The following is an 18,134-nucleotide window of genomic DNA, read 5'->3' as shown; positions in this document are numbered from 1 at the left end:
GTTTATCTGCCTGTATTCTGAACAAATCTTATTGGATTTCCTGGATTACCACAACACAGCCACTTGAGAATACAAGCTGCTTACTTTGAGAAATGTTTCCTAATTGACATAATTGTAGTGGTTATAAAGTCACGTTTTATTCAAATAAACAAACATTGCACAGTATTGCAGCGTCATGATTTGCCTGGCCAGCCAGACTCAGTTTTGCTTTCGCTTCGCAAAACAATCAAAACAAAACAATGAATTGGGGTCCGTTCTTCGTACGTTGCTTAAAACATCCAAGACCAAATGAGACATCCAAGATGATTTCATCGCGCTAATCATGATCCGGCTAACTGGGTTCTTCTTCCAACACACCTGTTGTTAATGATTAGTATCACTGGACTGAGTTATCTGAGTGTCAAGTTATGTATGGTTTGATGTTTCAGCTCCCAAACTTGAAAATGGCTGGTCATCACCAAGAAGGACGCTAGGCACAACTCAAATCATTTTCCTTTGTGTTTTATTAGTTGACACTGGGGATATACAGTTAGGATTTAGGATTAGGTTGAAAACCTAAAAAACAGTAATTAAAAATGTTCCAAACAAACATTTTACATCAAACATTTCCACTGTGGCTCAACCAGAAGCACAATATAAACAGAACATTATCAGGCCACAAGCCATAATACAATATCTTCAAAATCTTTAACTTAATTTCCTTCTTATCAGTTGTGTCTCTGGTGATTTGACCATGAGCTAAAACCTGCTTTGCTGAGAGCTTGTCTCTTCCTTTGTCTTCAAACTGCCACACAGGTGTGCACAGGTATTTTAAACCACAGGAAGGCCTACACAGGAAGCTCCGCCCCGTACACAAGTTCACTCCTCTTTTCTCCAACTTTTCTTCTTTTTTGACATGACATTGAGATAACTGCGCGTTCATGTGTTGGTTTAAAAGGGGAAATGTGTCGATAGTAGAAATAATGATCAGCAACGCTGCCATTGGCTGTTCAGCATGAACAAAGAACGCAAACAGTTTTTCTCCCAAGCAGAACAAGAGCTTTTAATGGAAGGTTATGCCGAATTTGAGTCATTAATTAAAACAACAGGGAACACTTTAAAGTCTGCTAAAGCCAGGAGAGAGTTCTGGCTAAAACTAGCAGACAAATTAATGCGTAAATGCTGTCCATGGTAGATGTTTCTATCACTTTCTACAGTATGTATTTTTGCATTTTAATAATTTCATATTGACTTTGTTCTTTTATGTCAGAGCCTCCACAGGACCCACTAGAACCTGGGAACAAGTAAAAGTGAAGTACAAGAATATTCTACAAAATGGTAGCCTTTAATTATTATACTTTATTTAAAAACGCCACTTGTTATGGCAACAGATTCAACATCGGTGTGATTCCTCAGACGCTGGAAGTAAAGGATGCGTGCAAACCGTGAATTTAAAAAAATCTTTATTTATAAAAACTTAAGAAATAATGCAAATATAAAAATGACGATACAACCATTTTACAATTCTCCGTTTTTCCTTTTCCAACTCATACACAGCTTACGGTCAAAAACTGTATTGCTCCGTGTCTAGATAATCCATTAATACTGTTAGAAATATGTGAATGTAATCAATTTCTTTTCTATTAAGTTTAGTTTACTGTTTTAACTTCACTAAAGAAGCAACCAGATGTTTCTTCCAGACAAAGAATGCTGTGAATCTTACACCTCATTGTGTGCTGACCCCATGTTGTAAAACCCCCCTTGTCCTTTCTTTTGTTTCTTAACCCCCATGTTGTGAACTCCTGAACCCTCCTGTCCCTTCTTTGATGTCTGACAATAAAGGAAAAAAACAGATGCAGCCCAGGGCAGACGAACCCAAGCCTGTGATAGAACAAGCCTCATGCTCCTGGTTCTCTGCCCTCTTTCTGATGAAAGAGTCTAAACTTGTGTTTGTGAATCAGAATCATAATCAGACATACTTTAATAATCCCAGGGGGAAATTACTTTTGTTACTCGCTCCAGATATACAAACATTTTTATATATATATATTTACAACATTCCACACAAAAAATATAAATATATACATATAAGTCTATATTATATATATATATATATATATATATATATATATATATATATATATATATATATATATATATATATATATATATATATGAACCGGAAAAGGGTAGAGTGCCTTCTCCGGGTTGGGGAGAATGTGCTGCCCCTAGTGGAGGAGTTCAAGTATCTTGGGGTCTTGTTCACGAATGAGGGGAAGATGGAGCGGGAGATCGACAGGCGGATTGGTGCAGCGTCTGCTGTGAAGCGGGCGCTGTACCGATCCGTTGTGGTGAAGAGAGAGCTGAGCCAAAAGGCGAAGCTCTCGATTTACCGGTCGATCTACGTTCCTACCCTCATCTATGGTCACGAGCTTTGGGTCGTGACCGAAAGAACGAGATCCCGGATACAAGCGGCTGAAATGAGTTTTCTCTGTAGTGTGTCTGGGCTCTCCCTTAGAAATAGGGTGAGGAGCTCAGTCATCCGGGGAGGACTCAGAGTAGAGCCGCTGCTCCTCCACGTCGAGAGGAGCCAGTTGAGGTGGCTCGGGCATCTGGTCAGGATGCCTCCTGGATGCCTCCCTGGTGAGGTGTTCCGGGCACGTCCCACCGGGAGGAGGCCCAGAGGGAGACCCAGGACACGCTGGAGGGACTATGTCTCTCTGCTGGCCTGGGAACGCCTTGGGATTCCTCCTGAGGAGCTGGCCCAAGTGGCTGAGGAGAGGGACGTCTGGGCCTCCCTACTGAAGCTGCTGCCCCCACGACCCGACCCCGGATAAGCGGAAGAAGACGGACGGACGGACGATATATATATGTGCAGTGTGAACAGTGCAAAGAATGTATAAATGTCAATTACAGAAGGGGGGTGTCTGAAACCACGAGGGAGGCATTGTAGAGATTGATGACCACAGGCAGGAATGATTTCCTGTGGTCTATCTGGGTTAGAGGAGTCTTCTGCTGAAGGAGTTCCTCTGCTGGGTCAGTGTGTCATGGAGAGGGTGTGAGACATTGTCCAAGATGGACTGGAGCCTGGACAGCATCCTCCTCTCTGCCACGGTCGTCAGAGAGTCCAGCTCCTCCCCCACAACATCACCGGCCCCCCTGATCAGTTTGTTCAGTCTGTTGTTGTCAGAGACCCTCAGCCCACTGCCCCAGCATGTGACAGCAAAGAAGATCGTGCTGGCAACAACAGACTCATAAAACATCCTCAGCATCATCCCTCAGATGTTAAAGGACCTCAGCCTCCTCAGGAAAAAGAGTTGGCTTTGGCCCTTTTTGTAGACCTCATCTGTGTTTCTGGTCCAGTCCAGCTTATTGTTAAAGTACACTTCCAGGTACTTATACTCCTCCACAGTGTCTACAGGGACCCCCTGGATGGAAACAGGGGTCACAGGGGTTTTTGTCCTCCTCAGATCCACTATTAGCTCCTTAGTCTTTGTCACATTGAGCTGCAGGTGGTTCTGCTCACTCCAAGTGACAAAGTTGTCTACCACAGTCCTATATTTACTCTCATCACCCTTTTCAATGCAGCCAACTATTGCTGAGTCATCAGAAAACTTCTGAAGGTGACATGACTCTGAAGTCTGAGGTGAAAATGGTGAAGAGGAAGGGGAGAGGACAGTCCCCTGAGGGGCCCCAGTGTTGCTGACCACCCTGTCAGACACACAGTTCTGTAGGCGTACATACTGTGGTCTGCCCGTCAGGTAATCAACAATCCAGGACACGATGGGGGCCTCCACCTGCATCACAGTCATCTTCTCACCCAGTAGAGCTAGACAAATGGTGTTGAATGCACTGGAGAAATCAAAGAACATGATTCTCACAGTGCTCGCCGGCTTGTCCAGATGAGTGTAGACTCTGTTCAGCAGGAAGATGATGCTGTCCTCAACTCCCAGGCGGGGCTGGTAGGTGAACTGTAGTGGATCAGTGAAGGGCCCGACCATGGGCCTTAGCTGCTCCAGGACTAGCCTCTCAAAGGTCTTCATGATAAGGGACGTCAGTGCCACCGGTCTGTAGTCCTGAGGGCCGCTAGGGCGCAGCATCTTTGGCACAGGAACGAGGCAGGATGTCTTCCACAGCACAGGGACTCTCTGGAGAAGCAGGCTCAGGCTGAAGACTTGGCTAAGTACTCCACACAGCTGGTAGGCACAAGCTTTGAGCACCCTGGGGAATACACCATCGGGGCCAGCAGCTTTGCCGAAGTGGAGTCTGGTTAGCTGTCTTCTCACCAGGTCAGGAGTGAAGGACACTGACAGGTAACGTCTGGGGGAGGGGTGAAGTCCTCAGGCAGTGGAGGACATGATGTAGAGTAGGGGGGAGGGGTGGAGTCGGTGGATGTGGATTGAGGAGGTGAGGAGCAGACAGGGGGTCTGTAAGGACAAGGAGTGGGGGAAGGTGGAGTGGTCGTTGTAAGGAAGCCAGCAGCAGAGGGTTGTGGGGGATGGGCCACAGTATCAAACCTATTGAAAAATAGGTTCAGTTCATTGGCCTGGTCCACGCAACCTTCCAACCCTATGCCCATAGACTTCTGGAACCCTGTGATGACTCTCATGGCACTCCACCCATCCCTCGAGTTGTTGGTCTGGAGTTTATTCTCCAGCTTTCTCCTGTATTTGTCCTTAGCCTCCTTGATTTTACACTTGAGTTCCCCCTGCACTCTCCTCACCTCATCACGGTTGCCATCTCTGAACGCCTTTGTCTTCTCATTCAGGATGGCCTTAATGTCCTTGGTGATCCACGGTTTATTGTTGGCGAAACAGGTGACAGTCCAAGCTGGAACATTGCAGTCCACACAGAAGTCCGTGATGCACTCTGTGAGCCCATCGATGTCCTCCCCGTGGGGCTCACAGAGTGCAGGCCAGTCAGTCACCTCAAAGCAGGCCTGCAGTGCCTCATAAGCCTCCACCGACCACCTCCTCACAGTTCTTGTGGTCGTTGGCTTCCTCTTCACCAGAGGTACATAGGAGGGTTCAAGGGTGAACCAGATTGTGATCTGGCCTGCTGAGAGGGGGGATCAGGGATGTACAGGGGGCAGGGGGTGGGCAGAGGGGGCTTGAGCACCTGGCCCTTTGCCCCTTGATGCCCAAAGTGCCCTTTTTTATGTGTGCGTGTTTGTTGGTGTGTGTGTGCATGTCCAAAATAATAATAATTTAGATCTACCGTGGCCAGTTACATGATCCACATAACGTACCCTCACTCTGCCCTACATTTCCTTTCACAGCTCCCAGCTCCGCGCTGTCTAGCGCTGCCCGGTCTGTCCTGCCCCTTTAAATCTGCAGCACACTTGACTGTGCTCTGTGCTGTTTAACTCCACTGTCATTGGTTATACTGCTTTAAACCTCGCCTTCCTTCTTTCTGATTGGCTGTTTTCTAGTGCGTCCGTGTGCGTGCTTGTTTGGAGCGTGAAATTTCAGTTTAGATTCATACAAGTATACTGCAGTTACCACAATCAATACTAGGCTACGCAACTAGTCCCAGTTAAGAAACTAAATATTATCTGCAGTAAAATAGGTGAAAGCCGCTGAGTGCAGTTCTGTAAAGAAGCAGGTGAGAGTTTTGATTTGTGGGACTTGAGAAATGTAAGTAACCAACATTAGCGTCTCAAAATAGCATCTAATTCTGAAGTATAATGCATTTATCAACAGAAACCTAATCTGTTTTATAAAACTGAATAGTCTGTGCCAGGCAGAAGTTCTGAAGCCGGCTGGAAAGATGGAAAAGCAAAGACTGTAGGCTATTAAAAATTCAGATTCTTAGCCACAGCTGCCTGAAAACAAAAAGGTGAGGGTTTCCCTTTTACCAATATTTCGTTGTCATTATTGCTTAATTGTTTTGTTGACCCTCTGATGCAGTTCAGGTATAAATAGCAGGTGATATTTCTTTTACATTATATACAGCACAACAACACTAGATGCTGCCTAAACAACTGCTATATTTCGTGAATCTTCGTAATTAGGATTTCACAAAAAGATATTGCTATTTATTTCACTATTTCTACTTCTAGAATTAGAATTACGACAAATACAGCCGAGGAACATCATTTACAATGTTTTTATTGTACAAAGGTTTCCACACTGTCCATTAGCAAATTAGTACAAACCAGGGGCGGAGCTAGACATTCTAATCATCAGGGACTTAACCCATAAAAGATTACATCATTACAAGGGTAATTTGGTACAACAAAAAAATAAAAATTATTTAATCTGTTGATATGGTCATAAAAATAATTTAATATAGGCCTTTACATATCTTAAAGTTTGATCTGCTGTTCTTTAATAGTCTTACTAGTATATACCAATAGTATATTGTTCTCATTTGAATGATGAAATGGACAACCACTCATGCAGCAATTCAGTTTTGGTGTCACCAATATTTCTGTATCGGGGGAGTGGTGGCTTAGTGGTTAGAGCAGCGCGCTTGCACTCAGAGAAGGATGCTAGTACCCGGTTCAGTCCCCAGCGCCTGCCCTCTGGGTCCCTGAGCAAGACCCTTAACCCCAGATTGCTCCCCGGGCGCCGCACATGGCAGCCTACTGCTCCCCTAGGATGATGGGTTAAAAGCAGAGAACAAATTTCGTTGTTTGAAACATAAAATGACAATTGTATGGCATACAATGACAATAAAGATGATATTACTATTACTTTATTACTAAATCCCTGCCCCATGTGCCCTCTTTTAACTTTGAGCACCTGCCTCTGCACGTCCCTGGGGGGAAGAGAAGAGGAGATGTATGCATATTTAACGTTAACATACATCAGGGCTACAGAGCTGTTCTTAAATGGTGATGTGACCCGGGTAACACCATCTGCTGTTTACTAGAATGGCAAGCCCTTCTCCTTTCCGCTTACCACTCTTAGTGTCCCGGTTGGCCCAGACAGTGTGAAAGACATCCACAGAGACAATCTGGTCCATAATGTCCTTGTGCAGCCATGTCTCGGTGAAACATATCAGACTGCACTCTCGGTACTCCGGTTGGCTCCGCGTTAGCGCTGTTAGTTCGTCCATCTTGTTGCTAAGGGACCGCACGTTTCCCATAACAACCGAGGAGAGACACCGCTTAAATCTTCTCCTTTCAATAAGCCCGTCCCGTCTCCCCCAATGTTGCTTTCCTCCTCTGCAACCTCGGTGTGTTTTTCTCCAGAGTTCCAGAGTTGGTATTTTAGCTGGTCTGGCTACTACGCTGATCGGCTTTAGAGCGATCAGCTGTTCTCTGGAGTAAACAAGGGCAGCGTGTCCCGGTGAGCACGGCATGATAAAAAACAACTTGAACAAAAAGCACGAAAAATCTCTGAAAAAGACCTCATTAGAGAGGACAATACTTCACATAATATAACATAACAATAACATAATATAAATTTTGATTCACTCAGTCATTTGTAATAAGTATTTTTTATCTAATTTCCTCATTTTTGATCATATTCTCTTTAAAATTGCAGACTTTTCACTATTTTTCATGTAAATCCTTGGTGGCGCTTGATGGGGAAGCCAGTGAGGCCGCAGCAAGCTTGGCCTCCGCTGGGATTGCGCAATCCCATGTTAACTGCGCTGGCTTCCATTCTGTGAATGCATCTTCCTGTCCCTAGATCATAAATTCAATTGTTCAAACAGTTATGAACTGATTTTCCACAATTTAATGTATGTGGATTACGAATTGTATTTTGGTCATCAAGCTGTGTGCAGGTAACATGTTTTCGTGCTGCTGGGCGATCATAACCGGCAGAGAACTGGTTGTAGGTGAGGCCGGCAGTTCCTTGGCCTCTAGGCAGGGGGCGCTCAAGGGGCACCGCTCGTGATCCCCAAATAGTAGAGTGACAGCAAGTTATGGATGTATTATTAGCGAGTTTTGCTAAACAAGTAAAGCACTAAAAGACTTTAAACATACAGCCGGAACAGGACTGATGAAGGAAGGCTTTCCTCCCTGGCAGTGAGCTCCACTGAGACTGAGAGACTTTTAAAACTGAAAAAGATAAAAGAGAACTTTTACCGGAAAATGACCAATATTTTTGTGCAGAAAGAGCGCCGCATGGACTTTATTTATAAGTAGAGGTAAGACAGCGATACTTATTCATGTTTTGTTTTTGTAATGAAATGTGCGTAATGTGTGTTATATTTTTAGAATGTGTTACAAATGCGGAAATCCATTATAACTCATAAACTGTTACCAATCAAACGATTTAGTTTTATTTTTTTTCCATCAAAGAATGAATATTTTTTCTATGTATCTTGGTGAATTGATTTGGCTCAATCAGTCTCCTTCAGCACTTTGCAATGAGTCTACTCTGTAGAGTGTATATATTTGTAAATCTGACTCTGATGACGTCAGTGCCTCACCAGATATGAACCCTACCGCATGTCACTGCTACTCCAGATACACAAGACACATGTAATCAGGAGAAGCATACTCCTATGGTCCCCTTAGCAATTCCTTAGGGTAAAGATCTGGTTCACTGATCCACAGCCAAGACAAAAAACACATTGCTCTTCCTGGATCTGAGGTCCAACAATGAGTCGGAGCCTCCTCTCCAACACCCCCATTAGTAACCTTTCCAAGGGAGGCTGAGAAGTGTGATCCATCTTTAACTGGGACACACCCTCCAGTCCCCTTTTAAAAAAATACAGGACAAGCCCTGCTTCTCAGGCAGTGTTTTACCTGTCCTCCATACAACATCAAAGAGGCATGTCAACCATGACTGCCATAGGTCAGGTCTGTCTAGCAGCCTCCTCTGCTGCTGGATCCATCTTCACGCAAATGTCCAAGACGTAATGCCGCAGGTCTGATGGAAAAAAAAAAACAAAATCGATAATTGACCTTTGGGCCAATGTGGTCTGGTACCAAGTACACTTGTGGACCACCTTTTGCTCGAACATGGTGCTTGTTGTGGACATTCCGTGCCTTGGAGAAAAGTCCAACAACAAAACACTGCCCGGGTTGATTCAGGTGGGCCGTTGTTCCTGATCACACCCCTTAAGGTAACACTGTCCCCCAGCAGCTCCACTGAATCCCCAGATGGTACCTCTTCCAGAACACCATGCAGAGACTCAAGGAAGGCCAGGTGATCTGAACAGCTGTTTGGTGCAGAGGCACAAACAAAGGTCAGAACCTTGCCAGATGAATTTACAAAGAGGCAACACTCTTGGTCACTGTGGAAAACTCCAATATCATGTTGCTCCCCTGGGGCCTTGTGAGTATCCCCACCCCAGTTCAACACCCCTCACCTTAAGCAACTCCGGAGTAGGAGAAAGTCCATCCCATTTCCATGAGCCGGGTATCAAAGCCCAAAGTGTGTAGAGTTGAGTCCAACTATTTCTAACAGGTACAACCTCACATAGCAAATCTGGTTCCATAACCATCAATGAGGTGATATTCCACTTTTATGCCACCCAGGATTTACACACCTAGCTCCTTTTCCCCACCTGACAACCAACTTACATTGCACCCAATGTGGATGTTTCCTTCTGCAGGTGGAGGACCCATATAGAGGGGCCCTCCTGTAGCTTCTTTGGGCTGTGCCTGGCCGAGCCCCAGAAGTCATGGTTCAGTCACCAGGTACTCGCTGGCGAGCAATTGCGGTTAGTCTGACCCCTCATCCGAGGCCGATTTGCCACAGGAGACCCAACAAGGAGCTGAAGCTCCAGACAACCTTGCCCTCTTGGTCACTAGGGTACACAAACCCTGCACCACGTTAAGGTGGAAAAATTTGTTGAGTTGTATTTATTCAGATTTTATAATCAGAGGTTAGTTTAATTATTAAATTTTAGGAGGAATTTCAAGTTTTCTGGAGGATAAACTTATGAACATATGAGAATGTTTCCTTTCAGAAATGGATGACGAATTTTCTGGAATCGTCATTGACAATGGTTCCGGCATGTGCAAGGCTGGATTTGCTGGGGACGATGCTCCTCGGGCTGTCTTCCCATCCATCATTGGCCGACCCAGACACAAGGTCAGAACATCAGGGTGAACAAAACGTTCCTCCCAGGACTGAAGGCTTGCCGATCACAAACTCAAGGTGTGTGTTGTGTGTAGGGTGTGATGGTTGGTATGGGACAGAAAGACAGCTACGTGGGAGACGAGGCCCAGACAAAGAGAGGCATCCTGACTCTGAAGTACCCCATTGAGCACGGGGTTGTCAACAACTGGGATGACATGGAGATGGTGAGGCTGTGCTGGGAAAACTTGTAGTTTAGCTCAGTTTGTGTCAATTTAACCAAACATAATGCTTGAGCGGATTAATTTCACAAGGCTGAGTAGAACATTTCTTTTATTCAATCTAAGTTTTGGTCAATCTTGTGCAGATCTGGCATCACACCTTCTACAACGAGCTCCGTGTTGCTCCTGAGGAACACCCAGTCCTGCTGACAGAGGCGCCACTCAACCCCAAAGCCAACAGGGAGCAGATGACCCGGGTGAGCTCTGACCCACTGAACCCTGGTCCAGAAGACTGGTGAACCCAGAATATCCAGTTTATGTGTTTCATTTAAACCAACACATGAATGCCCAGCCTATTCAATCATGCAGATGGATTAAAAGTCACATTCATTCAAATTGATCCTAGTTATGAAACAAAACAGCAAAATTTAGTTTAATATTCAAACTTATGAAAAGTTTCTAATGAAACAGATCACAAATTTCCTCTGAACTGTGGGAAATGTTTTATCTGATCTGAACAAAGGATGCAGTAATAAGCACAGATAATGCTTTTGCTTGTGATCCATATGATTCATAAAATTCACCATTAATATTTTAGAGCACAAGCTGTAAGCCACTTTTTCTTACAAAGATAGTCCATCTATCCATCATCTATACCTTACGCTTATCCATACAGGGTCAATGGGGGTTGGTGCCTATATCTCTGGTCACTGGGGGGAGGTGGGGTCCACCCTGGACAGGTCACTCGTTCCTCACAGCTAGTATGAACCCCATTTAAAATTTACTTCAACAGTGGATCTTCTTAGCGAGTGGTTAGGCTCCCACATCTTGATTTGGTAATGTTTGCCTCGCAGACGTTCTCAGCATCTTTCAGATTGTGAGGACGACTCCTGTCTGCAGCTAAACTGCGGTCACCCCACATGTTTTCTGTCAGATTTAGAGTTGGACTCTGTGGTTGTTGTAAAGCTTTGAGTTCTCTCATATTAAGGCATTTTTATTTGAATGAAGGTTTGATTGAAGGTTGTCTTTCAAATCTGTCTGGTGTCTGTCTCCAGCAGTTATTGGATGAACCCTGAACAGATCACCAGTCTGTCACAGAGACATGGGAAAATCACCTCATACCCCAGATCATGATGCTGATGTGATTTTTTTTTTATATTCTTGTAGTTTTTTAGTTCCAAACTTACCTTTTGTAAATGTGAGCCACTGTTTCTGTGTGATTTAATGAAACCAAAGCACATCCTGTCATTGGGTTTGTAGAGATTTTAACTTCACCTGTTATTTCAAATTCAAGGCTACATTAGAGCAAAGTTGCAGAATATTGGAGACACTAAAGATGCAAATCAGCAGAGTTGTAAATCCAACCGCTATTTCATGCAAGGAAGGAAATGCATTAGATTTAAACCGTTAACCAACCTCACGAGCTGATGATTGATATTCTGAGATCAATGGGTGGTATCTGTAAAAGATGCCTGACTTTTTTGGAAAAGCATGATAAAAAATAAATGTTTATTTCAATCTGATGTATATTATAAGCATTTTACAAGATGACAACAGATTTATTCTGTTACCAATTTCTGAAATGTTTGACATAATTAAATACATTTTGATACTTCATAAAGATTAGCTGTAAATATAAATGATAATTATTTGGTAATGTAATGAATATAAATATAAAGTTGACTCTCAACTCCCTGGAGTTACAACTTAACTTTAAGGAAATTTAAAACTAAGGAGTTTCTGACATCTGTGAAAGAGAAAAGTGAAGGAACTGTAAGTGTTTTATAGGTCGGGGTCCATTTTAAGTAACACAAAGTTTTCTTGTTCCAGATCATGTTTGAGACGTTCAACGCTCCTGCCATGTACGTGGCCATTCAGGCTGTCCTGTCTCTGTACGCTTCTGGTCGAACCACAGGTCAGTCAGGGCCAGCGATAAAAATTAAGACATTTTATTTTGGAGCCATCTGAGTCTGATTGTCTGAATCTGGAGTCAGGAAGGTTCCCCAGCGTCCGTTAACTGGACTCAGTTGTTTTTTTTCCTTGCAGGTATTGTGCTGGACTCTGGAGATGGCGTCTCTCATGCGGTTCCTATCTGTGAGGGCTTCTCTCTTCCTCATGGAATCTTCCGCATGGATCTGGCTGGCAGAGATTTGACAGACTACCTGATCAAGCTCCTCACAGAAAGAGGTCACAATTTAAACACAACAGGTGAGGTTGAGCTTCATCTCTGACAAACAGTCGTGGAGCTTCTGCAAAGATTGATTTCCTGAACTTCATGTGTTCACTGTGGGACGCTTTGCCTCTGTTATGCCATAAGCTGGTTGAATATGCTTATTATTATTATTAATTATAATTTGGTATTATAATTTAAATAATAAATCATTCAACTCAAAATTTTGCTATAACAAATATAGTTCAAATGGTGGTGATGTTAGCTATAAGCTTATAAGTATTTATACCACTAATGCATTAGTTAATTTGCTGTTATGAACTCATTTATGCTGGAATAAATGATCAGGTCGGACTGTTAACCGACCAGGTTTATCCAGCAGGCTGTGAGAACCCCAATGTAACTGCAATTAGAGTTTAAATCCTTATTCCTTATCACCATCCAATGATATTGTCTCTGTATTAATATCAGATGTTAACTCCAAAGGAGGTTAGCTCTGATTTCTGAATAACCATGTAACTGTGAATTGGACTGAACACAAAACAATGTCTATTCCGCAGTGGTTGGTTTTATTGAACCAAAAGCAATTCCCTGTTACAGTAATTCTCTGATTCAAACAACTTTGGAATTCTTACTCATTACTAAACTAAAACATGCAAAAATATATATGTAGAAATAAAGAACAAACAAAAATAAACAATGGATTAAAATGAGCGGTTAGCAGATCTTAACTTAACTCAAAGTTGTTTAACACCGCCCTCGCAACACCGGCATTTCACGTATCAGCCTTGATAGACAGAACAGCTTCGGGAATCTCACTGGACGCTTTGATGTCTTACACAAAGCTAGTTCAGCTAAGCTACCTACAGTTCAGATATACGTCACCCTCCCAAGATGGCTGCTACGATGACGTATGAGGGGAGGTCCTAATGACGTAACCACGCTTACGCTGATGGGGTAATGCCTCGCTTCGAGGGGCACAGCTAACTAGGAGTTTAAAGCAAAGCCCGCGACTTGCTCGGACAAAAGATTAAATCGATAAGAAGAGCGAAAAGAGAGAGGGGGGGGGGGGAAAGCAGGGGAAAAGATGAAAATAAATGAAGCAGTAACCCACGGCGGGGTTATTGATGAATCACAAATCAAACAGCAAAATCAATTGTAAAATGCATGCACATACAAAGAAAATGTTCAGCAAAATAATTCCAACTTCGTCGTGGAATAAAAGCATTAACCAACACCTACAAAGTTCTACCGCCTGCCCAGGCACTTCTAAACACCCTGTTGGTGAAACAGAAATAAAAGGGGAGACCCCGTTACTTTGAGGTGCCTCGGGGCTGGTCCGGAGCGCTCCGAGTGTGGCTTTCTGGACGCGCCTTGACGAGCGCAGTTGTCCGCAGGCTGCAGCGGCACGGGGAAAAAGCTCCTTCTTTTCTTCCTCCGGGTTCAACAGTCGCTTTGTTGGCCAGACAAAGCGGGGTCCTCTTCGATCACTGGGAGATCCGGCGTCTCTCAGTCTTTTGATCAGAGGGAATTTAAAAGTACTTATTTAAGTTGACCTCCTGTTATAACAAGCAGGGAATAACCGTTGCGTCGAAAAATCTCGGTCCAGCGAGCAATCGAACACGTGGCGGGGAATCACCCCAACGGAAAACAGCTGTGTGTGTCTTCTCGGGTTGGCTAACAGCCAGGGAAGAAGGGAGATCGTCGTGTGTGATCGGCTTTTATAGCCATCACCATAGCAACCTTATCTTGATCGGCGGCCATTTTGCCGTGTTGCGTGATGGGAGTTGGTGGCCATTTTGACCACATTGCATGATGGGAGTTGGTGGCCATTTTGACCACATGAGTTGGTGGCCATTTTGACCACATTGCATCATGGGTAACGCAGTCCGTTACGTCCCGAATTGATGCTGTTTTCTGTCACGTCTGAACTGGCACAACACCTCTGAACTCCAGCCGAGCGGGAAATTTCTCGGGACATGAAGGAGAAGCTCTGCTACGTGGCTTTGGACTTTGAGCAGGAGCTGCATACGAGCACGTTGTCTTCTGTTCAGGACAATACGTATGAGCTTCCTGATGGACAACTCATTACCATCGGTAACGAGAGGTTCCGCTGTCCTGAGGCCCTCTTCCAGCCCGCACATCTCGGTTTGTGATGATCTCTTCAAAATTATCTGAAAGAAACTGATCAAAGTCTAGTTTTAAAAATGTTTATATTGTCCTGAAGGCTTTAGCAACAGTTATCTGTCCACTGGCCTGAAACAAACTCTTGTGTTCCAGGGATGGAGGCAGCAGGGATTCATGAGACCACCCACACCAGCATCCTGAAGTGTGACATAGACATCCGTAGGGACCTGTATGCGAACATCGTGCTGTCTGGAGGAACCACCATGTTCCCCGGCATCGCAGACCGCATGAAGAAGGAGATGAATATGCTGGCCCCAAAGTCTGTGGCGATCAGGGTATACACCTTATTTATCAATTTGCTTAATGCAGATCAGCAAAGCAACATTATCTTACGTCACAGTTTCCTTTTTATAAGTGATTGCTTTTTCGTATTTCATTTTATGATATTTGATCTGGAACATAATGTGCAAATATCAGACATAAAATCAAAGCTCTGCTCAGGTTGTGTTAAATTATTTTTATACTTTAATCCACATTTTTGTGAACAAAAGCCTTTAAGATCCCACGTCACCTGTTCTCCAGATTATTGCTCCCCCAGAGAGGATGTACTCCGTCTGGATCGGCGGCTCCATCCTGGCCTCCCTCTCCACCTTCCAGCACATGTGGATCACTAAGGAGGAGTATGAGGAGTCTGGCCCAGACATCGTCCACCGCAAGTGCTTCTGAACACCTAAGTCAAGATGATACAAATTAATTTATCTGCAGAATTATACTAATAGTCTCTGCCCCCGCCCCTTCATTAAAGGCATTAAACTGTTAAACGTATATTACTGTTAAACCCTCCCAACCAAATAAAACAGCTCTCTCTTTCTTCTGTATTGTGCTTCTGTGCCATTACCTATTAAATTTTTGGTGCAAATGTCCTGTTAACTGAACATTGTTGAATGAGACTCAACTAGAAACAACCTAACAGAATCAGCTTCAATCATTAGTTCATAATTTAACAATTAAGCATAAAATGTTTATGAGCAAAATTTGAGTTACCTTCATACAGACAAACACGTTTTCTGTCAATCACTGTTCAGTTCAGTTCAATTTTATCCATATAGCTTAAATTCACAACATGTCATCTCAAGGTTATTTCCAAAGTCAGACTCCATCAGATCCTCCAGGTTGGTGAGAAAGTTTCCTCTCTAAGGAAACCCAGCAGGTTGCATCAAGTCTCTCCAAGCAGCATTCACTCCTCCTGAAAGAGCGTAGAGCCACAGTGGACAGTCGTCTGCATTGTTGATGGCTTTTCAGTTTAAAAACCTGGAGCGGCTTCCTGATTAGCTGTTCTGTTTACATAGAGATCCACCTGAGCTGCTGGTCTCTGCAGATCCTCCAGAGCCACCATGGTCCTCCTGCCTCTCTGATCAAAGCTCTCCTGGTCCAGCCTGTCAGTCCAGGTGGACGTCCATGTCCTGGTAGGTCTGCAGGTGGTCCACATGATGGATGAATCAGAGTTCTGGGATGTTGTTATAGAACCGGCCCTGCTTAAATTTGAGCAGAACTTTCTCCCTGATCCAACTGCTGGGTTCCCTGGTCTCAGGGATTATGTTGTGTCTGTTTGACCTGTGTCTTATAATCTTAGAGGGAACAGGCTTCTGCATGTTCTCTTGGTTTTGTTTCAAGGTTCCTATCGTACAAGATTTTATAACAAACCATTTGTTTCGAGCTCAGATTAGATAAAGAGTGTTTTAAGAGTTCTAATTATTATTCAAAAGGGTCAAATTTATGTTATATCTGCAGTCAGGTCTGGGTGAACTTTAACATAATTTTTCAGGTACAACTTCCAAAGATAACAATAGGCTATAATAATATCAAGGAGAAACATACTCAGACATAGAATATTGGTGACAAATGGAAATAGTCCAATTTAGACGGAATAACTAATAGTAAACTTGAATTTCTGTGCATACAAACATTACTGCATATTAAGCAAAGCTACATGTTGGACAGGTGCAGAACCTGTCTTCCTCCCACAGATAAAATCTATTTTCATTTAAGCATTAAGGTCTGAGTTCCACTGCAACTCTGTGTGAAAGGAAGAATGTTGCTGTCAGTGGAAATCCGCTGGAAAGAGTCCTCAAAGTCTTGCTGTCAATCACACCTTCAGACAGTCTCATTCATATTCAGCGTTCAAATTGACTTGGACAGCATCTTCTCTCAGTCTATCATATATTTAAAGCTATTTTCACATCCAAAGTATGCTGAACAAAGTGCTTAACCAAATTAATTTAAAACAACAACATTTAAATAACAGTTTAAACAAGGTAAAAAGGACCTGAAGTTTAAGGCATAAAAAAACTTGTGGTCAAAGCCGGTAAGAGCTTTAAACCTAATAATATAAGTTTAAAATTTATCTTAAAAGTGACTGGAAGCCTGTGAAGTGAAAATAAAACTGGTGTAATTTGTTCCTGTCGGGGAGTGAGTTAAAAGAAGAGCTGCTTCTTTGGGAACAAGTTGGAGGGCACTAGGGGACACATTCATCAAGGACACTGCAAAAGTCGATGCTGGGACTGATAAATACATCAAGAGCATTCGCCGTGTCACAGCGGTTCAAAAAAGACTGAACTACAGAGTGTGTGTGGGTAAGAGTGTGTGCATGGGGGAGAACAAGGTTGGGAATGTGTGAATGTTACTGGGTACATGGTTTTATGTTTGTCCTTTTGTCAGGTTGGGTCTGGAGTGTCCCCTCTCCAGGAACATTTTAGGTCTCCACTAAATGGAGTCCACCCCCCTGTCCTGTTCCCTCCATTAGCTGAGACCTTGACCCGCTGGTGTGTTGGTGGTCCTTGGTGTCCAGGGCTGAGTGGATGGGTGTGTGCCAGCTTACTCCTGGTGGCTCGGGTCCCCACCGGAGGACGGGTCTCCTCTCCTCTCTTTTCTTTTATCTGAAAAAAAAAGCTCTACAGTGGTTGTGAAGAGCCCACCCGCCCCCCCGCTCTCCAGATCACCAAGGCAGGCGCCGGGGGACTCAAAACCCTAGATGCCCAAAGGGACCCCCAAAGTAAAGGTGCCCAAGAGGGGCCAACACAGGAAATCTGCCCCCCCACCAAGGGAAGAGGAGAGACGCCCCGAAGGAAATCCCTAAGCCGCCGCAACTCCAAAGCCCCCAGAAGCCGTGGGGACAAGCCCGTTGGCTCCGCTGGTAGCCAGCTACGCTGAAGTGGAACCGGTACCACGCTAGTGATCAGATGTGGAGTGGAGGCAATTGAGCTGGATGAGTGGTGGAAAAATCCAGAAAATAGCCCAAAGTGAGGCAGGCCAAAACTGAACCCTGACAGAAATATGCTCTAATTTGTCAAAATAATAACCAGGATATACAGACAGCACTATAAGACAACAATGTTTGCAGTTTATTGGCAAAAAAATTTTTTGCTATGGGCTAAGGTGTCAAATAGGTCAGGGTGTGTGTGTGTGTGTGTGTGTGTGTCACTTTATGGCATATTTGCTATAAAAACCCACCGGTTATTACTCCTTTAGGGTAATCTTGCAGAAAAATATTTTATTGCTTATCTGACTTTGAATCTACTCCGGCTTCCTCCCACAGTCCAAAAACATGACTGTTAGGTTAATTGGTCTCTCTAAATTGTTAGGAGTGAGTGT

At 43.9% G+C, this 18,134-nt stretch overlaps 1 protein-coding gene across 1 annotated transcript; it reads left to right on the top strand.

Annotated features, from left to right (window-relative positions):
• The first annotated feature begins 9,854 nt into the window (after positions 1 to 9,854).
• LOC105925029 (actin-1) lies at positions 9,855 to 15,209 on the top strand. The gene is made up of 8 exons (XM_036129993.1): positions 9,855 to 9,980; positions 10,064 to 10,192; positions 10,333 to 10,443; positions 12,017 to 12,101; positions 12,233 to 12,394; positions 14,313 to 14,504; positions 14,637 to 14,818; positions 15,066 to 15,209. The coding sequence occupies exons 1-8, from the start codon at positions 9,858 to 9,860 to the stop codon at positions 15,207 to 15,209; spliced, it is 1,128 nt and encodes a 375-aa protein (XP_035985886.1). The 5' UTR covers positions 9,855 to 9,857.
• The last annotated feature ends 2,925 nt before the right edge of the window (positions 15,210 to 18,134 follow it).

This window comes from Fundulus heteroclitus, unplaced genomic scaffold, assembly GCF_011125445.2.
Source record: "Fundulus heteroclitus isolate FHET01 unplaced genomic scaffold, MU-UCD_Fhet_4.1 scaffold_276, whole genome shotgun sequence".
NCBI classification, from domain to species: Eukaryota; Metazoa; Chordata; class Actinopteri; order Cyprinodontiformes; family Fundulidae; genus Fundulus; species Fundulus heteroclitus.
This window is presented reverse-complemented; position numbering and strand designations above follow the sequence as displayed.

Coding starts and splice junctions, on each gene's coding strand:
- LOC105925029 (XM_036129993.1), top strand. CDS start 9,858: ATGGATGACGAATTTTCTGGAATCGTCATTGACAATGGTTCCGGCATG. Junction 10,444..12,016: donor ACAGGGAGCAGATGACCCGG/GTGAGCTCTGAC, acceptor TTCTTGTTCCAG/ATCATGTTTGAGACGTTCAA. Junction 12,395..14,312: donor TCACAATTTAAACACAACAG/GTGAGGTTGAGC, acceptor TCTGAACTCCAG/CCGAGCGGGAAATTTCTCGG.